Consider the following 25,026-nt stretch of genomic DNA (forward strand, 5'->3'; position numbering starts at 1 on the left):
ATGTCACTAGGAAGGGTCTCACAGAATTTAACAGACCCTCGCTTTTATTCTTCGCGTAAAAAGAAATGCAACAAATATACGGATATCTGAGCGTGTAAAACGTTGCAATATGCCCTGTTGCACGGCGATTTCAACGATACGATGAATTGTTAGGTCGAACAGCGTTTGAACCGGCCCTAAAATCTCCGCCATTGAACGGCCGCGGCTATAAACCGGCGAGGAAGGTGCGCGCTCTCGAGATCCTTCAATATACAAACACCGTGGTTCTGTTTGCTGTATTCCACGCCATGACTAAAATTTGTCGGAAGAGTAGGAGTGTAGTAGCAGTGACAGGTCAAACGGCTAACAGCGAGATTACTTAATATTCGCTCGATACGAGACGAGGATTTCCCGCATCGCGAAAACGCCTCGAGTTCTCTCCACGGAACTTGGTTTCTCTGTTTCGGGAATTATCGTTTCACCGTGGAAATTCGGTGTTTTCGTTTGAATAGCAGAACTTGCGGAGCAACGGGAGAGCAAGCGCAGAGGAACCGAATAGAATGGAGGTTGGTCGCGATTAATTATTTCGAAATAACGTGATCGCATGATTGATAACACTGTATACGATGGAAACGCGCGGTGCATACCCTGTGTCACGTTACTCTGAAATCCGACGGCTCGTCTTTCTCATTGATGCTCGTAATTTCGATCGTTACGGATCGGACAATTGATTAATTGGATAATTACTCGTGACACGTTCCACGCGCGTTCTTCGTCTATTTTCGTCGCGTGCACTCTGGTGTCTTTGTCTGTTCTATTGCTCGCATGTTTTGTAATTTGCTGTGCGTGTAGGTTGACGAATGTTCGGCTGGTGGAGACAGTGGAGCAGAAGAAGACGAGGATGACGCATCCTCTCATGGATCCAGAAGCAATAGCAGTAGCAGCAGCATCAGCGGAAGCAGCACGACCAGCGACAGTGGCGACGAGAGCGGTGAAGAGCATGGCTCCAGCGGTAGCGAGAGTCACAGCTCTGGGGAGGACGAGGATGACGAAAATGAGAACACAGAGTACTCTGTTAAAGCGGAGAGCCCGGACACCTTGGTAGAATCTATCGCTTTTCCATTTACACTGAAACGCGCAATCGTTTTGAAAGCTTTTTACTTTTAGAAGTGGGAGACTTGCGTCGTTGCGAACACCAAAGTGAAACTACCACAGGATCTCTGTGAACACGCTGTCATTTTTAAAGAGTTTTTGGATTACCCTTATATATGGAACGAATGCCTAACTGAGGATCAAAGGGAGACTCTCTGTAACCTGTTACCTACGTTCCCGAAGGATTGTGATGTAGAATTAGAAACAGAGAAGACTCTGCGCATGTTGTTCGATAATGAGAATCACAGGTGAGTTGGATTCGGGGATCTTAACTGGTACTTCTGATTGAAATAAATGTTTAAATGTTTATTTTAGATTCGGCGTGGCACCGTTGGAAGCATTCCACAGTCACTTGTCTGCTGGCCATTACCGGCCGGACATCAGGAGGATGTGCAGCTTGGTGCGCAAAGCCCAGCAGAGGAGGTTGCTGTTCGAGGAACGGAAACGGTCCTACGAGCTTGCGAGCCAGCTGCTAAAATCCCGGGAGAGTTTACTGTCGAACGCGTACAAGCAGGGCTTCTGTCAGCCGGCGCAGAGGACCATGTCGAAGATCCACTGGAGGAAGCCGAAGCCTGCAATGGGTAAGTCAGGCTACCGTCGCGAACGATTGTCGAAAGTTTTCTGGCTGTTTATACGTACCCCACGCTCCAGCCGTTTGGCAGAGAAGTATGTAGTAACTTCCGAGGGACAATACTAACAAGCAATGCACCGACAGTTGAAGAGAAAACGCAACTGCGCTATTTGGAGGAACTGAATGCGCTGAGGACCGAGCTTGGGGCGAGCGCGAAGCTTGCGGCCGACACCACTTCAGAGAACGAGGAGAACTATCCGTACTATCAACTCTCCGGGACCAAGCAGAAGAAGAAGAGGCGCTCGCTCATGGGCGCGCAGGGCCTGTCCATCAGGGGCTTGCAAATGAACCATGACGACGAGACTATCCGGCCTGTTTTCTCCACGCTGCAACGAGCCGATTTCCCCATGAATAGGTCGTTCTTCATTCGGGAACAAACGGAGGAAATGTACCGTGAGATGCTGCTCGAGCACAAGAAGCGACGAGCACGACGCGATGTGCGTAGCATGTTCTTTGCCGTAGGCACTACTGCAGAGTTGGGCATTATTCGAATGGCAAACAAATTCGAAATAAATTTCGCCGAACTCTGCACTACTGTAAACTGTTCACTTTATTCATTTTATTGGATAATTATTATCTCAGGTTCATCCGGAGCTGAACACCCAGGGCATCGCCCTAGCGGACCTAACTCAGAGAGCACAAATCGGCCAGAAGCACAAATTAACCATCGGCCCCTCCATGCGAATGACACCCGCGAAGAAACGTATAAAATTGGAACAATCGCCGCTTTGTCCGCCCGCGCCAAGATTAATCAATTCGAACAACATAAAACACGAGAGCGACAATAGTGATTATTCTCACACGACCGACGACAATAGGCATCCCGGCGCATTGGACATGGATCACAGAATGCTGACACCGATTAAATCGGAGCCCGTGGATCCGTACGAAGTGCATCAGATGTCGAAAAAGAAATTGTATGTTCGTTATGGATATGCGCTGCGGTAGTGTTCGTAATCATGAAGTCAATTGTATTCTACAATTCATTACTTGTATTTCATTTTTGCAGGAGTCCACCCACACCGAAGGGTAGCAAGGCGTCCATAATGTCGACACCGGAAATTAAGAAAGAAGTGGAGGACATGGAGTACGAGGAAATTAAAACGGAGCTGAACAGTGGAATGAACGAGGAGATGCCGCCCGAGACGGAGGAAGACGAAGAGAACGATAAGAAGGAGCTTGACTTGGACAGCATCGACATGATGCAGATACCTATCCAGCTCGACGACGGGATCGACATACTGGACGACGTGAAGTATGCGCTATTTTTCCAGGGTGCGATTAAAATTGGTATCTTTATTTGCAACTTTGCTGCAGATGCGAGGACGAAGGCGTTATATCGATACCAGACAAGGAACTGAATGTTCCGACCAACGACGAGGCTATGGATATCAACAGCGGAGCGGAATTGATGCAAGAAACGCATGCATGTTTCTTCTCGCTTCTGAGGGACGCCTTCACCTCGAAGGGCGAATACAGAATGAGCGCCGCCGAGATGAAGGATGCTGTGACGTTGTGGCAAGGGAATCCTATCTCACCGTTGAACGATTGGTTGGTATAATTAACTGACAACATCTGTACCTGCGTAACGTTTGAGTAAAAGTCATTTATTTAATGAAATAAAAGCTTGAAGATTAAAATATACGATGCAGATCGCAACCAAATTCGCAATACTCAAATACAACAACGCTAAAATTCATTTATAAATCTGGTCAGATAATTCCGCTCCCGTTTTTGGTACCGCTCAAGGTGTTGGAGCTAGCAGCTAATTTGTAAATCCTTGTTAACACAGGTACTCTATGGCGCCATCTTGGACCGCATTGGTCCCGTTAGCCTTAGGCTTTCTCGCCGGAGAGTACACGTACTCTCAAGACGTGGGTGACCGTCAGGAACGCGAACCAGAGTTCGTACCGTATCTGGAAAACAAAGGGAACGGTGTCTACGCGTGGATCGGCGCTGGCCGAGACTCGGATTCGCGACTGTCGGATCTGTGTGCAAAATTCTTGATGCACAAGTAAGTTCGCGCAACAAGAAGTGCAGCCTTAAAATGTCAAAGATTATTCTGCGGATGAGATGTTCTCAAAAAAAATCGCTTGTGTTTAGAGATTCACTGGGTCCGCCAACGTCCACTGCCACTACTTGTTCCGTGGTGCCTGTGAAACAGCAGTCTCAAGCAGCTCAGCTTACTTGCAATAATATTACCAGTAGTTCCGGGAACGGGAATGTTACTACGGTGAATGTTAGAGCTAGTAGTCCTCCGTTAGAGTCGATCAACGTTGACGGAGGATCCATCAACACGGTAGCTGAATGGGAGCCGCCACGGGCTTTGTGGCCCACGGAATGGAAGGTTCGACCTTCCACGGTGGAGGAGCGTGAAGAGTTCAGAAGGCAAGAGCGTATGCGCTATGCTGCGCCCCATAAAGCGTTCACGTATAGAATGCACGGGTACGCCTCCGTCGTCGGGCCCGTGAAAGGCATTTACCAGCACAACGTCGGTACGTTCGCCTAGATCATTATGCTCACGTCGATATTAATGGACTTACAATATATTTGTCCAAGGGATTGTTCTTGGGAATCACGAAAATTCTCAAGAATCTCGACCCGTTCCGATCGTCGGATTCTCTTCGGGCACACCTCTAATCTACTTGAACGCTTTTATAGCTTCAGGATTGACCAAGGCTCGTGGACACTCATTGCTAGTAGCCGATCGTCCGAACTTCGTGACGATTCTAGCACTGGTCCGAGACGCCACAGCCAGGTTACCTAACGGCGAAGGAACGCGAGCCGATATCTGCCAGCTCCTGAAGGACTCGCAGTATATCAGAGAACAAACCGACAGCGACGACAAGGAAGGATACTTGCACTCGGTTGTGTCCGGTGCATTGGACAGGTTGCACTACGAAACGGACCCTTGCGTGCGATACTACCCTCGACGCAAGGAGTGGCTGTACCTTCATCGAGCACGATCGGAATCTGAATTTGGTTTGTACGCCCTACCACTGGTCTCATACGGTTTTCGATAAAATACGTCATGCTGTCGTTCTTTTGCAGAAATGTACCATCAACAACTGCAAGGCGTCGCGAAGAACAAGAAGAACATGGGCAACATGTCTCGGAACAAAGCGCTGCCTCCCGTCATGAAGCCAACGAACATCAACAAGGAGCAATCTCCGAGCAACAGCAAGGAATCTACGCCCAAGAAAGAAAGGAAAACCACAACTGTCGCGCAGCCAGTCATTTCCAGGCGAGTTCCAAGATCCGCAGTCCAATTATTAGATTGTTGCGTAACCAATGATTGCGTATATCATTGCTGTATTATCTTACAGGAAGGAGCAAAAGAAAATCGAGGAGAAGGCGGTGAACGAGCACTGCGTGTCCACCGAGCAGTCAGTTGTTACGAACGTGACGACAACCATGAGCGCGACCACGTCCCCCGTGATCAGCGCCGCGGGCCCTTCTATCCCCGTAACGTCTCTACCCAGTTCTTCTGCTTCGATCAGCACCGTTACCGTTGAAAAGGAGATCGCAACGAGCGACGTGAAACCGCTGATCACTACGACAGCCCCAGCTAAGAAAGTGACCAATATCGGAGGGAAACCGGTCGCTGTGGTCAAGACCAGCGCCCAGAGTTTGTTGCAGTCGAACCAGCAACACTTTCCGCATCATCAGATCCAAGTGTCCACTTCCGCTGGCCTGCAGACTATCAGGCTGTCCGGACACTCTGTGCTACACTCTGCTCAGTCCGTCGCAGCCAGCAGCGCCTCCAGTAATTCCACCAATGTGAACACCAACCTGACGACCATATTTCCATCTGCCAAGGTGCAGAACCAGCAACAGCAGCAACAACAACCGCAGCAGCAGCAACAATCGCAGACCATCGTGACGAACCAAGGCGGAAAGAGCATCTTACAAACCGCGAATATAAAGCAGCAACAGTCTCAGCAGCAGCACGTGCTGCCCGGGAAGACTCTGCTGGCTTCTCAGATCAAACTGGTTAGTTCGGGGCAGATTAAATCGCTCCTGACGGGTCACGGTCTTCAGGGTCAAACGATATTCATCAAACAATCGTCGCCGTCTGGGAACCAACCGCAGCAATTGCAGCAACAGCAACTGAAGGTACTGAACCGCGCGAAATCATTTTACACGATAAAATTTCTTACGAAATGTTCATCGTGCTTTAGCAACAGCAACAACAACAACAGCAACCGCAGATACAGCAACGGGTCGTGACCAGTCAACAACAATCGTTGCAAACATCCGGTATGCAGCGCATAATTGCTCAGATCGGTGGGAAGCCAATCGCTGTGCAGATCCAACAGTCGCCGCATCAACAGCAACAACAGCAACAGCAAAAGATACTTGCCAAAGTACTGACGAGTTCCGGTGGCGGCCAGCTAATTTCTGTGGAGAGTCTGCTTGCCCAGAAGGGGCTGAAGTTGGCGACCACTGCCAGTCATGCGAATCAACTTAACCGGCAGGGGAAGCAAGTCATGACTCAGTATCAGGTGGGAACTTGTTTCGCTAGCATTAACTTTTCATTGGCACATTCTTTTGTAATCACTAGATTACGGATCTTACGCATTTCTAGCAAAAATGAGCGGGTGAAATACAAAATTGTGAAGACGATTTTAACCCTTTGCACTATAACATGGAGTCAGACTCGTGACAGAATCTACTAAACATGTACTTCACTAATTTCCTATAGATTTCAATAAAATTTTACTTTGTCGTTGCAGATGTAGAGCCATTGGAGAACACATAGGCATAGAATAGAAATTATGAACAATAAAAGAAATTCGAATCACTGTAGTGCCAAAGGGTTAAGGACTCGATTGCATTACTTATAACTTACTGAAATTCTTAAGAAAAGAAACAAATGTCTATGCAATTAATTCTCTTTCTTGAAATCCCTAGGTTGTGTCACAGGCGCAAACGTCTTCGGGACAGTCGAAGATTATAGTGAGTACCCAGCAGTCCCAGCCGCAACAGGGCCAGACGGTGCGAATGGTCACGGCCCAGTTGGCTGGCAAGCCGATCGTCTTGGCCAGTGGCAATAAAAACGTCGGAGTCGGTATGAGTAGCAGCGGGAGCGTGGTGCTCGGCAAGCAACAGTCGTCGCAGCAGCAAACGCAGCAGCAACCGATCATCCTGCCGAGTCAGCTGCTCAACATCAAGACCCTGCACGGCTTGAAGGTGATACCGACGCCGGCGGGCCTGAAAACGACCGGCGCCGCAGTTTACGCGCGAGTGATAGCGCCGACGACGATAACATCGACCCAGTCAACAGGGAACCAACAGCAGCAAACGATACAGACTCAACAGCAGCCGAGGAACAGTCCTTACAACGCACCCTGACAAAATTGATACTCATTTTTCCTTGTTTCATTACGTATTCTTTGTTCAGTTGAATTCTGCGGGGTAGTTTCGGTGTTTGAGGAGAACCTAGGGCACGACACGCATGTAAAAAGCAGTGTAAACGCGTAGGCGATGCTCGTGCGTACAAATTTTCAGGAAGCGAGATATATCTTCTCGGTGTCGTGATCACACATGACGGTAGACGGCGAAATAAGTACACAACGCGAGTCATTGACCTTGTTTTCTATTAAGTGTCGGATTATTTACAAATGCATGGTACGATTTTTAAATACAAAAACACCTTTCGTTCTGTCTCTCTCTCTTTCTCTCACGTACACGTACACACACAGACACTCTCATTACACGCAAACGTACATTTTCTCTCTTGTATCAAGAAGATTCAGCGGCGTCGTATTGTAACGTATAAATAAATCTTACGTAATTACCGTAGAAGATTAAATTATTTTTACAAAGGCTTTCTCTGCGGTCTATGTTATTATTATGAAATACCTAGGCGGCGAGTGGCCGCCGCGTCTTTGGTCCGTTTTTCTCGCGCGAGGATTACCGTGAACGTGTCCTAGAAACGCGAAATCTATCTATGTATGTACAAGACTTCAGGGGGGGGGGGGAAGAAGCGACGCACAAGTACCGCGTTTGTTTCACTGTGCGTTTGTCGAGCACGGTCGAACGACAACTATGTCTGTTCGGAGTTCCGTATATCTTGGAATATGTCTATCAGATTGTTCACGCCTATCAGGTAGCCATCCTCGTGATTCCCCACCTGCCATTCCGCGTCATGGTGGATACGCGGCAGGTGTTGAGGAAGTGGCAACGTCTTCGCGAAGTCGATCATCCAGATGCCAGCGTTCTTAGCGTCGTGGACGAACAGCAGACTGGAGCCGACGACCTCATGCGACGCGAAGAACGGAGACGCTTTTAGCGTCGCCTTGATCGCCTTCAGCCGCAGGATGTACTTGGCCACTGCGTGAGGGTAGCCCTCGACGAATCGCCTCAACGCCTCCGTCACCTGCAATTGATAGATTCGTTTGTTAATAAAATCTGTGGTCAGATTCCTAATCTCATGTCCTTACGGCCCATGGGCCGTTTTTAATAGACCCTTCAACAGAAACATCAATCATAAACCAACAACTCACCCTCAATAACGTAATCTAATCATTTCGTTTGGGATTATCGTGCAAAAGAAGATTTTTAAGCTTTTGATACAGCACGATTACTGGAAAAGCCTATTAATAGGCTTCCGGTAGATAACGTGTAAACACATTCGCTACCAGCATCACGCATGTGTGACAACTACAATTTTGTATATTACATAAAGAAAATCAAACTAATCTTGCGCCTCTCGTTATTTAAAATTTATAACTCATGATACTCGGAGAATGTATAGCTTTTCATATTTTACAAGAGGTTTCATTGCGTTTAGAGGGTCAGCATTTCTCCATTGAAAATTTGAATTTTCTTTACGAGACTATGGAGGCTGCCGTAGACTCTTTCTCTCTCTCTCTCTCTCTTTCCTGTTTTACAGCCGGAATTCTTTCTGTAATTTTTTCTTGCTTTTAAGTGTAACCTCATTTGTTCCGTGTTTACAGCGAGCCAGAGTCAATTAGCGAGGTAATTAACAAACCTGTTCTCGCGTCCTGGTCGTTTTGAAGTCCTTGGACGAGCCACCGTGGGCAAGCTTGATGCCTTCCACGCGAAAGCCGAGCGTTGCCGTGCTCGATATAGTCTCTCGCCACACCATGTACCTCGGTTTAGTGACACCTTGCACGCGGCGTTCTTCGGCGCTCGGTGCGCTCGGGTCCACTTGTACCATCTTCTCGTACATGTCTTTCCTTAACTGGGGATAAGCTGCTATTAGACTCTGATGAACATCGCCTGCCTTATCCATCCGGTTTAACACTTTGACCGCCACCTCACTCGTCATACTTCATTGTTCAATCCGCTACCACGCAAACAACTTCATCATCTTTTCAAAAATGTTCTACACTCTGTACAGGGTGATCCATCTGTGTCACCTAAATTACTTGTAATTTCTTCATTACTTCTTGTAGTTACTTTCAAAAAATCGTTTACACGTAATTTCGGTGGCACACTTTGGCGAATCAGCCTGTATATTGGAAAGAACCTGTTAGAAAATTCCTCGACTATACCAATCTTTGATTTGAATATTTTCTAGCTTGCGGAGCTTTTGCAAGAGCTTCGCCAGTCAAAGTGTTAATCCCTGATCCACTTGACGCCGCATTAGACTTTCTACCTTCGGCCTTTCCTTCGCTTTGGCCAGCTCGGATTCGAGATACGTCCTAACGCCGACCTTGCAGTCCATCACGCATGGATGCTCGAAGTCTCCAAGAAGATCCTGAAGCTGCAGGTATGAGCACATCACCGTCCTCTTGTTGACGCCGTCCTTCTGACCAGCTTCCCCTGTTTCAGGCTCGTCCACGTTCCCCTCCTCCGTCTCCTTCATGTCCAGAACACCTTCGAAATTCGGCACGTACGGCTTCAACACGTCGTTCATCAGCAACCGGAAACAAGCCTCCTCCTGGGGACAGAGTTTCTTTAGAATCGTCCCTGGGGTGGGTCCTGCGCGAAAGTTCCCTTGGTGTCCTGTCAACTGCACCTGCATCCAGAAACAGACACGTTCAATTATTTCGAATGACATACAATGATGACCGTTCAAGGTCGTTCAGGGTCAACGGTAACGAATCACTGAGAAATCAACTTTTCACAATGAAAGGATGTATTTTTTTATTCATACTCCGATGGGGCGTTTCAAAATGAATACAATGAGCGTGGCGAATGTCGTTTAAGGTCGTTCGAGGTCGTTCGAGGTCGACAACAATGAATGCATTTTTTGGAAGGTGGAAGGTAGTATTTTTCAATTTATATTCTGATGGAGCATTTCGAGATGAATACAATGAGTTACGTGGCGGAGGTCGTTCAAGGTCGACACCAATGAATGCATTTTTTGGAAGGTGGAAGGTAGTATTTTTCAATTTATATTCTGATGGAGCATTTCGAGATGAATACAATGAGTTACGTGGTGGAGGTCGTTCAAGGTCAACACCAATGACTCGTTAGAAAATCGACCGGTATTATTACTGCTCCGATCGTTCTTTTTAGGATCGTTACTCGGAAGACAGTATTGAAGCTTCTTTCAAAGGAATAGAGGACATTAAAGTAATTCTTTTTAGAATAATAGAACTAAAGTAGTTCTTTTCAGGATCGTTACTCGGAAGACAGTATTGAAGCTTCTTCGAAAGGAGTAGAGGATATTAAAGTAGTTCCACTCACCCACGGGTATCTCTGCTTCTTGTACGTCTGGAAGAACGGTGTCCAGTGCACGATATTCCTAAGCTTCCTCCAGCCGGACGACTGAAACCAAACAGAAACCCGATATTACCATAGAGTCTCGACTACCTAATCTCCGGGAGGATCACCCGGGAACCGGACACTCGAACGATCTTCACCGATCAAACGTTCGTTTCCTCGGAGCAAGGATTACCAGGGATTTCGCCACGGTCGAAGGGGAGGAAGGTGTTCAGGGGTTGTTTATTAAACGTTCAGCAACCTGTCCCGAGGCTTGTCCTCGTTACCTTGGCGATCGTTCGATCGTTGGACCGTTCCGTGTGATCGGAGTCCCATTCGGAGCTGAGATCGTCGCCGCTACCCTCTCCCCATTCGAGGTTCGTGTGCGGCACAGCGAGCAGCCTCAGGTACTGCTGGTACCCCGAGCACCTGTTCAGGCAAGCCTCGTCCTTGAGACTCCGTCCTCTGATACACTTGTCGCTCCTGTGTTTACTTTTGCACTCTTCAGCCTCGTTTTCCGGCGCGACGCAGTCCACGACCACTTTCGGACAGGATCCAACCTCCTTTCGATCCTCGCTGCTCGAGAAACCGTTCTGCAGCCTGTCCAACGCGGACTCCTTCATCTCGGACCCGGTATTCGCGTCCAGGTGACTTCCTGTTTCTTCGGGTTCAACGTTAACTTTGTCTTCTTCGTTTGCTTCCGTCTGCGATTTCTCCTCCCATTCCTGCGTTCTCAGGAACGAGGGGGAAGGACTTCTAGAGGAGGACGGCGAGCGTCGATCCACGATCGACGTCGAGAATCGCCTGGACATTCTCCTGCTCCGCGATCGGATCATTTTTCGCAAACCTGGCGGCCGCTTCTCGCAATCCTCTACTTCCGCGCAATCCTCCAACGCCGATTTCGAGCACACCACTATCTTCGGCACTGTCATACACTCGTACGCCTTCTGCATCTTCGGTTTAGAGTATCCACTGGGTTGCGGATCCTCAGGACTTTGGTGTCCTCGGTCCTGGAGAATTCTCGGTTTCTTTTGGATCCTTTGTATCCTGTAGATCCGCTTTTCACTCACTTTCTATCACACGAAGCTCTGCCTAACCGATACTTCGATCTACTTTCTAGGATTCTGGGACTCTGAGGAGGTTCTTGAAGAGGATAACTGGCTTCGAATTCGCCTGGCCAAGTCTACTTAAGCCCTCCAGTATCGCCCTCGAAGAACTCTAGGGCCGATCCTTTGAAGATCCTTATCTTAGACCCTTGTACTTTTCTGTCCTGATTCTTCCTCCAGGATTCTACGGAGATTCAGGAAGAGGATACCAGGTGTACAAATGGTAACTGGTCCAAATGGAGTACCACTTTTAAAAATCCCCGTCAACAGCGATCTTTAAACTATTAGTCCACACATAATCCTTTTGTAATCCGACCGTCCTGACTCTTAATCCTTTCTCCAGGATTGTACGAAGCTGCACGAAGTCTACAACCGACGCACAAGTACCGATCCACGTGTACTTATCCAATTCGAGGTCCAGACTCAGCTTCGGTGTACACTTTCGAAGATCACAAGTGTCATACTTTATACAAACCGTTTCCCGGGCGGCACTATCGTCGAGACGGGTACAATGAGTTCGACGCAGAACAGGTGGCCGCGTTCCACTTTTATCGATGAGTCCTGCCCGAATGCCAACAGCCTAACCGAGACCCGGCGTCGGCGGAAACAAGGCGACTTTCGCGTACTTCCGTCTACGAAAACTATCGTTCGCGGATCTATTGCCGACGGCGGCTGGATCGTTTGTGCGCGATCTACGGACACGATGATCTCCGGCGATCGATCGACCTCGTCCAGGTCACTCGTCGTCTACCTGTACTTTCTTTGTCAACCAGCCTCGAATCTCGTCTCGGCGGCCGGCGACGCGTTCATTTTACGGAGTCGTCCGTTCACAGCAGGTGTCCGCTCGGCTTGTAATTGCTGTAATTGCCTGTAATCACGAGGCGCGACCGAGCCGAGACACCTGAGTCGACTGGGACACTTTCCACCCACGTCGAGCGTCCTCTTCGGGGCCCCGTCCCGCCGTGGAAAGCGAGCCGCGTGTGCCACTTTTTACGGTCGGGCTCGAGCGGGCCTCGCGTTACGCAAAATTCCGTCGGCTCTGCAAATACGACTCGAGCCTCCTGCAGGTGACTACAGCAACTATGATCGCGCTGATAACGAGCCTATCTGTTACGCTCTTTCGGCCCACGAGCGGAATCCTCGACCCTCCTTGCGACTTCTGGCTTCAAAGTTTTCTCCGCGTTCTTGGCTTACCGGTCCTTCTCTATCCTTCATTCACTTTGATGACTCATCTTCGGACCCATCAGGTTCCTCGAAATGATATCTCAATTTTCTCTTTCAAGTTCCCTCTCCGTTGAAACGATCAATGTGCGTCTTAAGATTCGTTAAATGAGAAATTGCAGAAATTGGAACACGTTCGAATAGTTTAATTATCCTTCCTCCGTCCACCTTTGAAATTAGAATTGTCGCTCCACTGCAACGAGTGTCCGCCGAATCTGATGGCGCGATAGATCAACAAGCGGATTTCGAAGAAACTGGAATCCCCGTTCAATCTGATTTCCCTTTTATCCTATCCTCCGTGGAATATTTGCGTCGGCCAGCTCCCCCTCCGTTGCAATTAACGCGCGACTCGTTAATTCGCTGAGTCAATCCGGGAAAAATTGTAGAAATGTTCGATTCGATCACAATAGTTTATTCGTGTTTTTCCGCTGTTTTTTCTTTATTCTTCTTTTTTTTCTCATACGACATTTGCATCGACCAGTCCACGCATCGTGTTTACGTGCGATTCGATCTTTCGAAACATTTTAATGTCGTCCATATGATCCGCAGACTTGATTTTAAGAGATGCTCGCGGTGTCGCGCGAAACGTTTGGTCCAATAGCGCAACCTTCTTTTTGTGAACCTGTTCGTGCAACGTTCGCGTCAAGCGGGTTTCAAGAAAATGGAACGAAGTTCGATTCAGCGCCGTGATCTTGTTCTTGCTGAATTTCTGACGCAACATTCGCATCGGCCAATTCAACCAGCGGGCATCGAGAAAATGGAACGAAGTTCAACACCTTAATCTTCTTTTTTGCGGTAGTCCGCTTGTGCAACATTTACATCGGCTTGTTTCGTCTGCTGTGTTTACGACTCATTCAAGAAAATGAGACAACGTCCGATAACTCAATTTTCTTTTTTCCCCGTCCGTTGCGCAATGCCAGGCTAATTATTGTACACGGTGGGCAAAATAATTCGGGACAGGATATTCGATTCGAAATCTTCCGTACTCCGGTCAAATACTCGGCACAGTATTCTCGATCTTCCTTTTACCACAACAACCGTGTTCCGTCACAGTTATTGTTTACGTAATGTCGGCTGTGAATGTGTCGTCGATCACACAAATACGTGAATCACGAAATACTTCTAAACTACGGTTCGATCAATTGGCTCGTGATTCCAGCCGCTCGCGACCTTCGCCATTTGCTCGCCACTTGTTCATTCACTGAATAAACACGCAGAGAATGCATCTGGAACAGTTTCGAGTCGAGAGAACACCTTCGACACTCTTCTTCTTCTTCTTCTTCTTCGTGTGCGACGCTAGCGTGTTTCTGTCTTGTTCTTACGACACAACGATCCGGCATAAACGTCGACACGAATTCTACAGACTGTTCCAGCAGACGCTTCAGCTGAGACTCGAGCAGTTTGACTAGCAGTGCACGGTGTTCATCGTTTGTTCGCCGGTTCAATCGCAACTGAACACACAGAAATGCAACTTGAACACTTGAACAGTGTTTACAACACTGTCGGTACGGTCTTAATCGTAACAGCACGCTGTTCACTGTTTCAATTTAATTCTCAAAAACTCCGAAATCTCAAAAGCCAAACACGTGTCGGCGACGCGACGAAGTACCTCGTCTCTTTTTCGAGAGACACCGTGTGCATTCGCGGAAGGTGATTAGCGGCGATCCACGTGATCCTATCGGCTGTGCACTAATCAGGATCGCGGCAGGTTCTGCGGCTAACTCGATCGCACGATCGCTGGATCAGCAAGAAGCGGCCGTTGGACTGGCTCGCCTGTTTATCGGTGCACATTCCAAATAACTGGCGCCTTTGGCCTCCCGGACGCTTGTGTTACATAATTGGTGACGCTCTCGCATCGACGGTACCGCATTTATTTCCATTTAAATGGTTTACGTCAACGCGAACGGGCCGAACCTCGCGCGGCAAAGATCCGCCACGTAGTTGTCGCTCGGACGCGCGCGGAAACGCCGCTTCTTAGATCCTCGATCTCGATCCTCACGCGGAGTCCACGCACGCGTTCTCCGTGTCATCGATCAATCCGTAGAAAATTGCACAGAATCGAACGAAGCTGCGAATCGCTGCGGAATATTGGCACAGGGGAATCACGGAAAACACCGCTGCGATTCCCTGGGAAAGATTGCACAGAATCTCGGAGAGGCTGCGAGTCACTGGGGAAAATTGCACGGGGTCTCAATGGAGCTGTGAATCCCTGGGGAAAATTGCACGGGGTCTCAGTGGCGCTGTGAATCCTTGGGGAAAATTGCACGGGGTCTCAGTGGCGCTGTGAATCCCCGGTGGAAATTGCACGGGGTCTCAGTGGTGCTGTAAATCCTTGGGGAAAGTTGCACGGGGTCTCAGTGGCGCTGTGAATCCTTGGGGGAAAGTTGCACGGGGTCTCAGTGGCGCTGTGAATCCCTGGGGAAAATTGCACGGGGGAATCTCGGAAGACATCGCTGCGATTCCCTGGGAAAAGCTGCACAGAATCTCGGAGAGGGTGCGAGTCACTGGGGAAAATTGCACGGGGTCTCAATGGAGCTGTAAATCCCTCAGGAAAATTGCACGGGGTCTCAGGTCTCAGTGGCGCTGTGAATCCTTGGGGAAAGTTGCATGGGGTCTCAGTGGCGCTGTAAATCCCTGGAGAAAATTCCTCGGAAACTCGGTAACGCTGCGAGTCGCTGGACTAATATGAACGGAGTCTCAGTGGCGCTGTAAATCACTGGGAAGATTCAGCTTCAGCTGCGAATCGCTGAGGAAAATTGCACTGGGTCTCAGTAGAGCTGAGAATCGCTGAGAAAAATTGCACGGAATCCCGGTAATGCTGCGAGTCGCTGGACATAATTGCAAGGGGTCTCAGTGGCGCTGTGAATCCCTCGGGAAAATTGCACGGGGTCTCAGTGGCGCTGTCAATCTCTGGAGAAAATTCCTCGGAAATTCGGTAACGCTGCGAGTCGCTGGACAAAATTGAACGGAGTCTCAGTGGCGCTGTGAATCGCTGGGAAGATTCAGCTTCAGCTGCGAATCGCTGGGGAAAATTGCGCAGCCTCGGTGGCGCGGTGAATCCCTGGGAATAATTGCATAGAATCTCGGTGACGTTGCTGGGGAAAATTGCAACGGGGAATGGCTTTATCTTCTGAAGTCCTGTCTCTGTTAATCGCTGGACGGCGCCAGGACTTCCGGTCTGGGTTAGCCGATAACGGGAATTGACCAAGTTTGAATCACGAGGATCGGTTCTTGGTTGGGTCTGCTGTTATTGTCGCTTGTATCTTGGTTTGTTCGATTGAAATTTGCAGAGTCTTTCCTGTTGGATTATATCTTGGATACTGGAGGTTGATGTCGAAAGCTGGGGTCAGTTGACGGATCAGGTAAAAGTTGATTGTTGACGTTTGATAGTGACCTTGCTGTATGTATGTGTGCGCGTGTGGAGAAGCTGTTTTGGGTTTGACTGGGATTTTGCATTGTATACTATAGTCCTGTTTTTGTTGATCGCGACGTGTTCGCGGGATTTTTAAAAAATCATTCAATGGTGTTCTCTTCAACAGAGAACGGACGCCGATGGGACGCGCGATTGTGATCGCGGATGGCATCGATTTCGAGCCGCACGCCGCGAACGTCGAAATGCGTCATCGACTAATTAACCGGCGTTCGCAGTCGTCATTAGCGGTGTTATCAGGAGCGGACGAAACACACTGTTGCGAACGTCACCGTGGCTAACCGACGCGGAAATTATTTTTTATCGTTATCGATGATGCTAAAGTCATTATCGCGACCAAAGATATGAAAAAAGAATATATGTAAACCGGACGAGAGAGAGAGAGAGGGAGAGAGAGCGAGTGAATAGAACACAAACATGGCAAAAAACCAAGGACGATAAAAGGAATTGCATTGTAAAAATATGGTAATTGGGCCCCGCTGGTACTGTGATCTTTGCGTCACGATTTTTCTTCTGAGATACATAAATTCTAGCTTGTCTTATGCAAAACGCGAAACCGCGATTGTCATGAGTTATGTCCGCTAGGAAAAAAGAGCGACGTTTAGGCCAGTGACCCGGCTCTTTTGACCCGTATCAGGCTCATCGGGCTTATTATGCATGCTTCTCGATAGAAAAATAGCTTGTAACGTGGGCAATAAAGGAACTTTGTCAACAATTTCATTTTGCACAGTCACCGATGCAGTTGTTGACTGCACTTTGATTTGAAACGCTGTACGTATAGGGTAGAATAATTCTGTTCTCTTTATTTTCAATTTGATTTTCTGACATATAGAATACAGAATATTGAATGCGGAATGCAGAATATAGAATATGAAATAGAAAATGGAGAATGTGGAATGCAGAATATAGAATAGTGAATGTGGAATGCAGAATATAGTATACTGAGTGCGGAATGCAGAATATAAAATATGGAATAGAAAATAGGGACTGCAGGAAATAGAACAGAGAATGAGGATTGTAGACCACAAAATAAAGAATGGGGAATATAGAATGCAGAATATACAATATGGAATAGAATTAAAAAAAAGGGAGACTATAGAATAGAGAATAGTGAATGTGGAATGCAGAATATATAATATAGAATAGTGAATGTGGAATATAGAATATAGAACAGAGAATGCGGGGGATGCAGAATATAGAGTATAGAATAGTGAATGCGGAATGCAGAACATAGAATATGGAATAGAAAATAGGGACTGCAGAAAATAGAATAGAGAATTGGGAATGTAGACCACAGAATAAAGAATAGGGAATACAGAATGCAGAATCTAGAATATGGAATAGAAAATAGGGACTGCAGAAAATAGAATAGAGAATGGGGAATGTAGACCACAAAATAAAGAATAGGGAATATAGAATGCAGAATATAGAATATGGAATAGAATTCAATAGAAAATGGGGACTATAGAATAGAGAATAGTGAATGTGGAATGTAGAATATAGAATATAGAATGGTGAATATGGAATGTAGAATATATGTAGAACAGGGAATGCGGGGGATGCAGAATATAGAATATAGAATGTGTAATGCAGGATATAGAATAGTGAATGTGGAATGCAGAAAATAGAATAGTGAATGCGGAAAGCAGAATATGGAATATAAAATAGGGAATGCAGGAAATAGCATAGAGAATGGGGAATGTAGGCCGCAAAACAAAGAATAGGGAATGTAGAATGCAGAACAAAGGCATTAATATTGTTTTGCCCCGGCCCCGTCGTGACTCGCTCAATTTCTCCGTGATTTTCCACTGGGATCACCGGCGAGGTGTTTGTTTGAGCAAAACATTTACCGTCTTCGGACGCATGAATTTCTCTGTAAACAGTCTCCTCTCTCTCTCTCTCTCTCTCTCTCTCAGCGGCTGAGACGCTCTGTGTCCACACACGGTAGCGAGTTCGCTAGATCGCTTAACTCTCAATCCACCAGACTCATGAACTTTTCAAATACATTCCTCCCGCTAGGAATACCAGAATATGCCGAAGCCGCGGCGAGTAAAAGGTCGGCTCGAGAACGATTGTAACGTCAAATGAACAAGGTAGCCAGCCCCTCGGGGCAGCCGATCGCGATCTCCAAAAGGCGATTCAATTATTTCGTCGACTAACATGGAGAATGATTTTACAGTTGCGCAGAACGTGATCGTCGGCCAGTTTAAGGGAGCCCGCGGCATAGTAATTGGCTATAAAAGATGTAACAAGGATTCCTCCGAGAACCATTCGAGATGCGCAATGCCAAGCTATGATGTGATCATGGGTGAGAGAGCTAATGGTCGTTAGTTTTTTTAAATATTTTTTAACAATTTTTAAAGTGTTGTTCTGTGCTTTTCTTGAGCGTTCGAGAACATTTACTCAGACATGTTTAGAATTGTCTTGCGGTCTAAATACCGTGAAATGATAAATTTTTTCGGTAATGTATCTAATCAATTTAAATGTTAACACGTTGCACGCCACGATGGTCACCGGTGACCGACGCCATTGTATTTCTTAAAAATAATTCTGATAAAATTAATGACATTGAACATCAGTTTAGTACTCGACTAGAAATTGACTGGACTATAGTGTAAGGTGAGAACTTCGTTATCCGGTAACTAACAATTGTCCTTAATTACGCTGATAGCTTCCACGAGCGAAATAAATTACGGTTGTGTGAAACACACAACATTCGTGTGGCTTTCAACGTGTTAAAAAATCGTGTCTTGGTCAAGAACCTTCCACTCAGGTTTTAGATAAAATCATGTATATTGATATAGAATCTCCATGAATCTTTTATTTCTGCTAGTTACGTGAAGCTCTGCTCATCGCGCAAAGTCTTCAGGAAGACGACTTCAAGGAGAGAGCCCGCAGCTCGGTCATTTCTACAGATTCTACCCGAAGAAAATTACCACAACATGCTCAATATACGCACTTTCAACTGAGGTGCCGGTTAAAAAAGTAACTCCACGGGTTGTTACAGAAAAATTTCTAAAAAATCACGCGTTCTCCGGATTCTGAACCAGCCGTGACTATATAGTCTTCTCTTTCAGGAATCGCAGGTGTTACAACAGTGACGCAACACAGGAAGCGATGTCAGGATCGTGAAGATTACGTGGCAGGCAATCAGGATGACGCGGTTAACAATCTCCGCGAACGAATCGCTAGCATCGTGGTCATTAATTCCGACAGAGAGCGACGCGAGGACTCTGACGTTTTTGCAATAGTTGTTCGCGGGATTCTCGGTCGTTCTAAAAAATCGAACAACATCCTCGGCATCCACGTGTGCCAGCCAATCCGTCCCTGATGTCAATCCTCATTCGGCCAGTGGCTCGTAAAAGCAGCGTCGACGGGACACGCGCGCGAATTCACGGTCGTTTCGCAGTTTCTCGTCTCTGCCCCCACCCCGCCTACGCTTCGACGCCTTTTACGCGCCGCTCGTGATTAATAAAACGGGCGCAAATGACTTGAAGCCGGCCGTTTAATTATTCAATTCTCGGGCGCGCGACGATCGTCCGCGCGCTGCTCGTCGAAACGATACCACGCTCTGGGAACTTTGCCTAAACGCTGTGATCCATCGAACGTTGAACTTTTCTATTGCAAATTTTACGAAACTCTTACTGTCGCATTCGCGACATTTTTCCGATTGAAACGACACCAAACACGACGCGGTTTGGATTATATTTGCTCGCGTAATACACGATCTAGTGGAACCTCGATTATCCGAACCAATTAATGGAATACAAGGGTTTGGATGGTAGAATAGTTACCTAGCTACGATGCTATATCAATTTTTACAATGAATCGTGTTGTACATGAATCTCGCATTGGATTGAACTGTTTTCGGATGATCAATTTAGATCACCGGTTCGGATAACAGAAGTTTTACTATATCGTGCATTAAACACGTAAATGTGATTGGAATTGTACCGTGTTTGGACTCGTTTCAAACGGAAAGATGTCACGAACATGGTAAACGTTTCGTTAACACGTTTGCTACCAGCATTTGTTTCGCTGTTTATCTTCGTCGCTAAAGCGTGCCTGCTTTATGAAATATTGGGACGATTTAGCAGAGGAAAGGATTGTCTGTGCAACAAAGTCTATGAAATTAATTTGACCATTTTCAGTCGCGAGACTGTGGTCGTCACGTATTTGTGGCAGAGGTAGTGATCGCGTTGAGGAATGAAAAACGAAAACGTTTGGTCAGTCGGTTTAACAGAAGTGGAACATAAAATCCTTATTTTTCGTACAAGCGAAGAGTCAACGCAGAAAAATGTTGTTTTGCATAAAGACCCCGGCAGTCCGCTCGTGAGCAAATATCGAGTCCGTTCGCGTTTTTATGGTGATCCGATGGTGCTCGTAAAACCGAGCACGGGGCTATCGGGGTTAAGTGTCCTTTTTGCTTTCTTCGTTGCATGCGAATTCGACGGTGTTTTGCAATTAATGACGGGTCCGCGGTCGTTTTGGTAGAATCCACCGGCGAAAAAGCAAAGGGACGTGAAGGGGGGGGGGGGATCAAGGCGAAAACCCTTGACCCAGATGCCATCCGGCCAACAAATTATTCGATAAATAACGCGCCAAGGCTCGGCCACCTCAAAATCGAACGATTCCGTCTCTTTCCGGCGATTCGCGCGAGGATCCTTGTTTCTGGATCGTGATTTATGCCCCGGCGACAGCAAGGTTGCTCAGATCGCGGGTCTTTATGCGTTTATAGCAAATTTAGCTGACCGGGGTCCGAAGAAATGCATTTTATTGCTGATACCATCCGTTGGCGACAGGAATTGGTAGTATTTGACTGCAAAGTAGCAAGATTCCGTCTGCCCGGACTTTTGCGCGACGCTTATCGCGATGCACGATCAAGCGGACGCGATCAATTCTGCCAAATTATTTTTGTACTCTTGATATTTATAAACCGATGGGACGTAGGTGGTTAAGGTGGTAACAAAGTTGTTTATCGAGGCCACCGGCTTTTACTTGCAGATCTCAGCAAGGTGTCCTCGGGAAGATAGACTTGCATAAAAATCGGTGACAAAATTATGCTCACCGTGATTACAATAGATTCCATTCATTCATTTTTTTTTAACTAAATTGGGTTCTGTTTAGGGATTTCGGTGCAGCAGAAATTCTTTAGGCTTGAAGACGTTTCTCTTGTTTAGTAATCGGTGATCTTAACGTTGATATAGAGCAGGGAATATGGAATAGTGAACGCAGAATATAGAATAGTGAATACAGAATGCGACGTATAAAATAGTGAATGCAGAATATAGAGTAATGACTGCAGAATGCAGAATATACATAGAATAGTGAATGCAGAATGCAGGATATACATAGAATAGTGAATGCAGAATATATAATAGAATACGAAATAGAATTCAATAGAAAATAGGAACAGTGGAATGTAGAATAGAAAATAGTGAATGCAGAATATAGAATAGTGAATGCAGAATGCAACGTATAGAATAGTGAATGCAGAATATAGAGTAATCACTGCAGAATGCAGAATATACACAGAATAGTGAATGCAGAATGCAGAATATACATAGAATAGTAAATGCAGAATATATAATAGAAGAGGAAATAGAATTCAATAGAAAATAGGAACAGTGGAATGTAGAATAGAGAATAGTGAATGCGGAATGCAGAATATGGAATAGAATTCAATAGAAAATGGGGGCTATAGAATATAGAATATAGAATAGAGAATACATATGTGATGTAGAATATAGAGTCATGAATGTAGAATGCAGAATGTGCATAGAATAGTGAATGCAGAATGCAGAATATACATAGAATAGTAAATGCAGAATATATAATAGAAGAGGAAATAGAATTCAATAGAAAATAGGAACAGTGGAATGTAGAATAGAGAATAGTGAATGCGGAATGCAGAATATGGAATAGAATTCAATAGAAAATGGGGGCTATAGAATATAGAATATAGAATAGAGAATACATATGTGATGTAGAATATAGAGTAATGAATGTAGAATGCAGAATGTGCATAGAATAGTGAATGCAGAATGCAGAATATACATAGAATAGTAAATGCAGAATATATAATAGAAGAGGAAATAGAATTCAATAGAAAATAGGAACAGTGGAATGTAGAATATAGAATAGTGAATGCAGAATGCAACGTATAGAATAGTGAATGCAGAATATAGAGTAATCACTGCAGAATGCAGAATATACACAGAATAGTGAATGCAGAATGCAGAATATACATAGAATAGTAAATGCAGAATATATAATAGAAGAGGAAATAGAATTCAATAGAAAATAGGAACAGTGGAATGTAGAATAGAGAATAGTGAATGCGGAATGCAGAATATGGAATAGAATTCAATAGAAAATGGGGGCTATAGAATATAGAATATAGAATAGAGAATACATATGTGATGTAGAATATAGAGTAATGAATGTAGAATGCAGAATGTGCATAGAATAGTAAATGCAGAATGCAGAATATAGAATCTAGAGTAGAAAATCGGCACTGCAGAATATACAATAGAGACTAGGAGATGCAGAATACAGAATATCAAATTGAAAGTGGGGGATATAGAATATAGAATAGACTGCGGACTATAGAATGTGGAGTAAAAAATAGGGGATGTAGAATATAGAATATAGTCTTTCCAGAACCTTTCAGGAAAATATCTAGCTCTGTTTTCTGGAAAAACCATCCGGGGTATCTTGTCGGCAGACCGGCATTCCTCGTCCGAAGGAAACTGGAGCGGCCACGAGAGCTAATTGGACCGAGCCGGTTGATTAGCCAATGGGTTCGAAACGAGACGGGAACACGGCCGCTAATTGACCGGCGCAGCTTTTCTCGCGGACGACCAAGTTGCATAAACCTCCTCGATGGTGTGCGCCGAGCGAAAAAGCAGCCGCGAGGAAACCTCGAAGAATTTAGGCCTCCGCGTTGCGTAGCTTGCGCAACAGGCCGGGTAATAAGTTTCTAATCGATCATCGGGCTGTCGACGTCCCTGCATTCATTTACGACGGCTGTCCTGCGGCATACCGAATCAAAGTGAAACGTCGTATCGATGGCTCGAAATTTCGAAACCCATTTCGCCTGGTTTTTTGTTCGCCTGTCGAGGGGACACAATGTTCTTGTTAAAGAGCCTGACAAAAGACGTCAGCGGCCGATCGATCGGTTTCATTGAGACATCGATCGCCCGAACGAGGAACCGACCGAAAGAGGTTCATGGACGCGCGCATAATTAACGACGACCGATCTGCGTGGAAATTTCTTAAACTGTCCTGCGTGGACAGCAAGAAAAGTTAATAACAAATTTGTTTGCCTTACAGGTATGTAATTTAAACCTGAAGGCAAGCTGTTCCAAAAACAGTCAGGGAAACTTCATAGTTGCAATCGTCGTGCAACACAGTAGTGACAATTAGTGTACAGAAATTTTGATCGCGCGAGAGTGCATCATCCCGGAACGATAAAATTACCCAAAATCCACCTCATCCGTCGCAAGAAAATTTTACCTTTTTCTGTCCAACTTGCGGCGGTCTTCGTTGATGCTTGTCGACGATCCCCAATAAACAATCGTCGCATTTGCAGTAGAAATTGCCGCTCGACGCAGAATCGCTCGAGAGCAGCGAGTTGTAGGTGCTGGCACTGGTCTGGCTGTCCATCGAGTCGGCTCTCCTCAGGAAGAGGTTCTTCCTTGGAGACGCACCGCTTCGTCTTTCCGCTTCGTTCTTCTCGTCCTCGCGTAAACTTTGCTTCTCGATCTTCGCCAGCAGGATTTGCTCCATTAGGTTTAGCGTCGGGGTGGACGAGAGCGTCGGGGACGACGGGTGCGACTGACCGATCCTCTTTTCCTGCTCCATCTTTGGATCTTTGGCTGCTGGGACTTTGACAGACTCGAGGGGACTCGAGTTCTAGGTTTGGTGGTCTAGACAATTGGAATTGTCTGAGAAGATCGGAATGATCTTTGCAGCTCCTAGTTGGAAGATCTCTCTTTTCTATCCTTCTCTTCTAGACCCTGTTAATCAGAAAGATAGGTCCTAGCTGCAGGATCCCTCCTCCAGATCTCATAGATCTTCTCGAAGTCTTCTCTTGGTGGTTCACCAGCAGTTGCTATCAAACTTCTTCATCGACTAGCACAGAGTCCTGTTTTCCATGCGATATTTCTGTCCTACAAACTTCATCATCATCTTAGTAATCCAAAAGCATTTTTAACTGAAGAATAATTCATCTAGAAGACCAGAAGACCCAGAACTTAGCTCCGCAATTTTCCAGTTTGGTCTTTCTTCTTCCCAGACTACCTCGGATCTCAAATCTTTTCCCAGTTATCCAACATCGCTTACTAGCACGAAGTTAATAAGCGATCCAAGAGGTCACAACCTTCCTTCCATTTAGATTTTGCTTCTTCTTGATGAACCAGCAGATAATTGGTCTAAAAGGAATGAGGTCCTTGCAGCATTTCCTGCCAACGAATAAACAATCGATTTAAAAACCCAAAGATCTAAGAAGTTGGCTCCAAATCCTCCAACTTAATTTTCCTGTTGTCCAGACATCCTTGTCCTTCAACTCTCCTGCTGCTAATCGAACATGGCTCGTTCCCGAGGACTCGAAATTGATTTAAACGACCCAAGGTCCCGTGACAGAGTTGAACAACTTTCTTCTTCGTGTATTTCCTCAAACTCTGAGTCCCCTGTCGGAGAGGTCAAGGATCAAGGAACAAGCGGTGTCCTCTTGGATCCTTTTAGACGGGCCAGGGAGCGGCGGCTGGAGGTCCTAGAATGCAGCTGGCCGGTTCACTGCCGGTCTCCGTGGTTGCAGCAACGTT

The 25,026-nt window shown here is 46.3% G+C and overlaps 2 protein-coding genes and 1 long non-coding RNA gene across 8 annotated transcripts; 2 read left to right on the top strand and 1 right to left on the bottom strand.

Moving 5' to 3' along the window:
• Positions 1-59: 59 nt before the first annotated feature.
• Positions 60-7,564, top strand: Nfrkb (nuclear factor related to kappaB binding protein). Its single transcript, XM_076792569.1, has 15 exons — positions 60-545; positions 832-1,080; positions 1,147-1,379; positions 1,447-1,712; positions 1,847-2,199; positions 2,345-2,679; positions 2,772-3,017; positions 3,080-3,313; positions 3,555-3,776; positions 3,866-4,257; positions 4,424-4,744; positions 4,814-5,010; positions 5,093-5,878; positions 5,944-6,267; positions 6,677-7,564. The coding sequence occupies exons 1-15, from the start codon at positions 540-542 to the stop codon at positions 7,115-7,117; spliced, it is 4,605 nt and encodes a 1,534-aa protein (XP_076648684.1). The 5' UTR covers positions 60-539; the 3' UTR covers positions 7,118-7,564.
• Ip3k2 (Inositol 1,4,5-triphosphate kinase 2) lies at positions 7,344-24,942 on the bottom strand. Of its 2 annotated transcripts, none has more exons than XM_076792584.1 (5): positions 23,717-24,942; positions 10,427-10,507; positions 9,390-9,752; positions 8,760-8,972; positions 7,344-8,144 (listed from the first exon to the last, which is right to left on the bottom strand). In XM_076792584.1, the coding sequence occupies exons 1-5, from the start codon at positions 24,062-24,064 to the stop codon at positions 7,812-7,814; spliced, it is 1,338 nt and encodes a 445-aa protein (XP_076648699.1). In that variant the 5' UTR covers positions 24,065-24,942; the 3' UTR covers positions 7,344-7,811. The 2 variants fall into 2 exon arrangements, with proteins under 2 accessions (XP_076648699.1, XP_076648698.1); XM_076792583.1 differs by lacking the exon at positions 23,717-24,942 and adding an exon at positions 10,729-11,652.
• LOC143356695 (uncharacterized) lies at positions 14,653-21,393 on the top strand. 5 transcript variants are annotated; one of them, XR_013082722.1, is made up of 8 exons: positions 14,653-15,161; positions 15,809-16,130; positions 16,308-17,736; positions 17,792-18,291; positions 18,378-18,506; positions 19,032-19,168; positions 19,276-21,314; positions 21,354-21,393. It is a non-coding gene; the product is annotated as an uncharacterized LOC143356695 (long non-coding RNA). The 5 variants fall into 5 exon arrangements; XR_013082720.1 differs by lacking the exons at positions 14,653-15,161; positions 15,809-16,130 and having other exon boundaries at positions 16,143-17,736; positions 17,778-18,291; XR_013082718.1 differs by lacking the exons at positions 14,653-15,161; positions 15,809-16,130 and having other exon boundaries at positions 16,143-17,736; positions 21,354-21,392.
• Positions 24,943-25,026: the final 84 nt, after the last annotated feature.

This window comes from Halictus rubicundus, chromosome 8 (genome assembly GCF_050948215.1).
Source record: "Halictus rubicundus isolate RS-2024b chromosome 8, iyHalRubi1_principal, whole genome shotgun sequence".
Classification (NCBI taxonomy): Eukaryota; Metazoa; Arthropoda; class Insecta; order Hymenoptera; family Halictidae; genus Halictus; species Halictus rubicundus.

Coding starts and splice junctions, on each gene's coding strand:
- Nfrkb (XM_076792569.1), top strand. Junction 3,018..3,079: donor GACATACTGGACGACGTGAA/GTATGCGCTATT, acceptor ACTTTGCTGCAG/ATGCGAGGACGAAGGCGTTA. Junction 6,268..6,676: donor AAGTCATGACTCAGTATCAG/GTGGGAACTTGT, acceptor TGAAATCCCTAG/GTTGTGTCACAGGCGCAAAC.
- Ip3k2 (XM_076792583.1), bottom strand. CDS start 11,394: ATGCAGAAGGCGTACGAGTGTATGACAGTGCCGAAGATAGTGGTGTGC. Junction 9,753..10,426: donor AGAAGCAGAGATACCCGTGG/GTGAGTGGAACT, acceptor TTCTGGATGCAG/GTGCAGTTGACAGGACACCA. Junction 8,973..9,389: donor AAGCGAAGGAAAGGCCGAAG/GTAGAAAGTCTA, acceptor GCTTATCCCCAG/TTAAGGAAAGACATGTACGA.